General features: G+C 42.3%; 1 protein-coding gene across 1 annotated transcript in view; it reads left to right on the forward strand.

Moving 5' to 3' along the window:
- Positions 1 to 2797, forward strand: part of E2F3 (E2F transcription factor 3) — an 18063-nt gene that overhangs the window by 4491 nt on the left and 10775 nt on the right. The window contains exon 5 of the mRNA XM_009326559.1: positions 1575 to 1794. Coding sequence (XP_009324834.1) covers positions 1575 to 1794 — 220 coding nt within the window. The remainder of the gene's footprint in view (positions 1 to 1574; positions 1795 to 2797) is intronic.

The raw sequence follows: 2797 nt of genomic DNA on the forward strand, positions 1-2797 counted from the left end.
GGGGAATGGGGAAAAAGAAGGACTGGGGCAGCAGTGGTAGTGATGGAAGAGCAAGAGATGTGAAGGGGTACTTGTCCCTCCTCACTAGTCTAAGTCTTGTTTCTACTGAGGCAGATGGGAAAAGTTAAATTAGCTGAAGACATGAACTTAAAGCAGACAAATTAAACCACCACAGTTGTTTTAATTAAACTAAACTTCATTAAGCTAAATGAAGTCCGTTTTAAATTGAAGTGCATTCTCACAGAAGTTCAGTACCATTCGGAGCATAGGATGCTGCTGCAGTGTTGATAAGGCTGTACAGAGAACTTCCTTGCTGCATGACCAGGAGCATATGCCATTTCAGGTGGGGGTCAAGTAGCCTCTTGCCCTTCTCACTCTGATCCTCTTATTCTTTTCCAAACCCCAAATTAAAACAAACAAACAAATCCCACCCTGCTCTAAATTCATAAGGTCACCTAATTGATATGAATTTTCCTCCATTTCCCAATGCAGACAACCCCTGAATCTACCAAAGAACGAGATACAGCAGGTTCTCTTTGCAAACAGGCAATGAATTGGTTTTTATTGAAAAGCCATCGTATCCTTCAAAATATTTCAGGGTAGTCTAAAGGTTCGCTTTCAGGTAGAATTTCAGTTTTGACTGACTTCTGCAATTAAGTGTGGGACCTGAACCTTGAAAACATGAAAATGACCACCAGATCAGCCTAAGATCCATCCTGCATAATACTTGAAGCAAATGAAAGGTTTGAGATGTACTAGACCAGCAGAATTCTAATAAAGGCTGGCTCATTTCCCTTGACACAAAGGCCTTGAACATATAGAATTAGAAATTATTCTGATCTACGTATTTAAACTCTTAAAAGCTCATCTATCAAGTACATAGATGCTACATTTGTGCGTTAGAGCAGTGAATTGTCTAGTAAGATCCGAGCCGTTTGCTGACTTCTAATTTAAAAGTAGTGGATACTCTTGCCCAGTTTGCGCATTGTTTGGTTATGGAGAAAGCATGATTATAAATCGTACCTTGCGTCAACCTCCTCTAATTCACTTGAGTGTTCTGTAAGCCATGGGGCCTGGCACTGATGGAATCTGTCATTGTGTTCACCCACTGAAGTACACCTAAGTCCTGCTTAATTGCATGTGAAACACTTATCTTACAAGAGGGGAAAATCAAACCCTGATGAAAGCTGGCTATCAGCCTGATGAAGGAGAGTCATAGGGGAATTTTTGGTATTGCTGCCAGGATAAATAGATACTAAAATTACTATGAAGAATTCACATAGTGAAAGCCTAAGTAGAATATTGCTACGTGTATCCGTCAGACTAATGGAAATATTTGCATTTAAAAAAATGTATGTATTTGCTCATGTACCTGTGACTTTTGGAAAAGTACATCTTGAAATACAAATAAATACCCAGTGGTAAGTTGTGTCTTAATGCAGAGGTTTGAGAGATTTCTTTAGTAAAAATGAAAGAAATATCTGTAATATGTATCCTTTCATTTCTGGATGCTGCTTTCGGAACCAAAATGAGAAAACTGATTTATCTGGGTTTTTTCCTCTTTTCTTCCCAAGCTCCAAAATCTCCTTCAGAAAAGACTCGGTATGATACATCACTTGGCCTTCTTACAAAGAAGTTCATTCAGTTGCTGAGCCAATCTCCTGATGGGGTCTTAGATTTGAACAGAGCGGCAGAGGTCCTCAAGGTGCAAAAAAGGAGGATTTACGATATCACCAATGTACTGGAAGGCATCCATCTCATTAAGAAAAAATCCAAAAACAACATTCAGTGGATGTGAGTATTCGTTATCCTTTTCCATTCCTAAAAAAATCACTGTCACAGAGCAGCAGTGTTTTTCTTCTCCCACCTTCCATTCTAACACTTTGCTCCAAGCAATCATCCAAAACGCCTTCTATCAGGAAAAAGCTTTCTTTTTCTGTTGAGACAGGTTTTCAGTGTATAAATAGCATTTGTCAGGGAAGTTAGAAACCAGCGTTTTGTCTGAATACTGGATTAACTCATTTGCTTTCACAAGCGGAGTAAGATTTTAGGCACACTACCTACTGCCTTCCTTGGTCTTTTTCAGGGCGTGGTTAGAGGAGAGGGGTGTTAGAAAGAAGATTTTGGAAGAGCTTAAAAATATTCGACTTCTCCATCTTGATGCTAGTTCCAAAATGTGTTGTCATGATAAATAGATGCTTTTTCTGGAAAGCGTAGTTTATGTTGATGCGCTATGGGCAGGTTGAGGGAGAAGGAGCTAAGGACTGTTTCACGTGGGCACCAGTGACGCAGCCAAGAGCTGAGGACTATCAAGAAGGACTACAGAGCCCTGGGAGCGGCGGTAAGGGACTCAGGAGCGCAGGTAGTTTTTTCATCAATCCTGCCGGTCAAAGGGAAGGGGCTTGAAAGGGCCAGTTGAATCTGGCGAGTCAACAAATGGTAACAGGACTGGTGCCACAGCCAGGGGTTCGGCTACTTAGACCATGGGACTCGCTTTGAGAAACCTGGTCTACTGGGGGCCGACAGGGTCCATCTGTCAGAGAAGGGGAAGAGCTTCTTCAGTCATAGGCTTGCCAAGCTGGTGAAGAGGGCTTTAAACTAGAGATGCTGGGGGAGGGGAACCTCAATCCATCCATCCCACTCCTACCAGTTTGATGCCAGGGCCAGCAATAGATGCCCAGAGCCTGGAGAAGGAACACAGGTCAGCAGGAGAGGGCCTGAAGAGCAGCACAAAGGAACTTCAGCCAGTAAGACAGCTTCATCGGGGGCCCAACTTAAATGCCTCTATGCAAACGCA

The sequence above is a fragment of the Pygoscelis adeliae genome, unplaced genomic scaffold (genome assembly GCF_000699105.1).
Source record: "Pygoscelis adeliae isolate BGI_AS28 unplaced genomic scaffold, ASM69910v1 Scaffold186, whole genome shotgun sequence".
In the NCBI taxonomy this organism is placed as follows: domain Eukaryota; kingdom Metazoa; phylum Chordata; class Aves; order Sphenisciformes; family Spheniscidae; genus Pygoscelis; species Pygoscelis adeliae.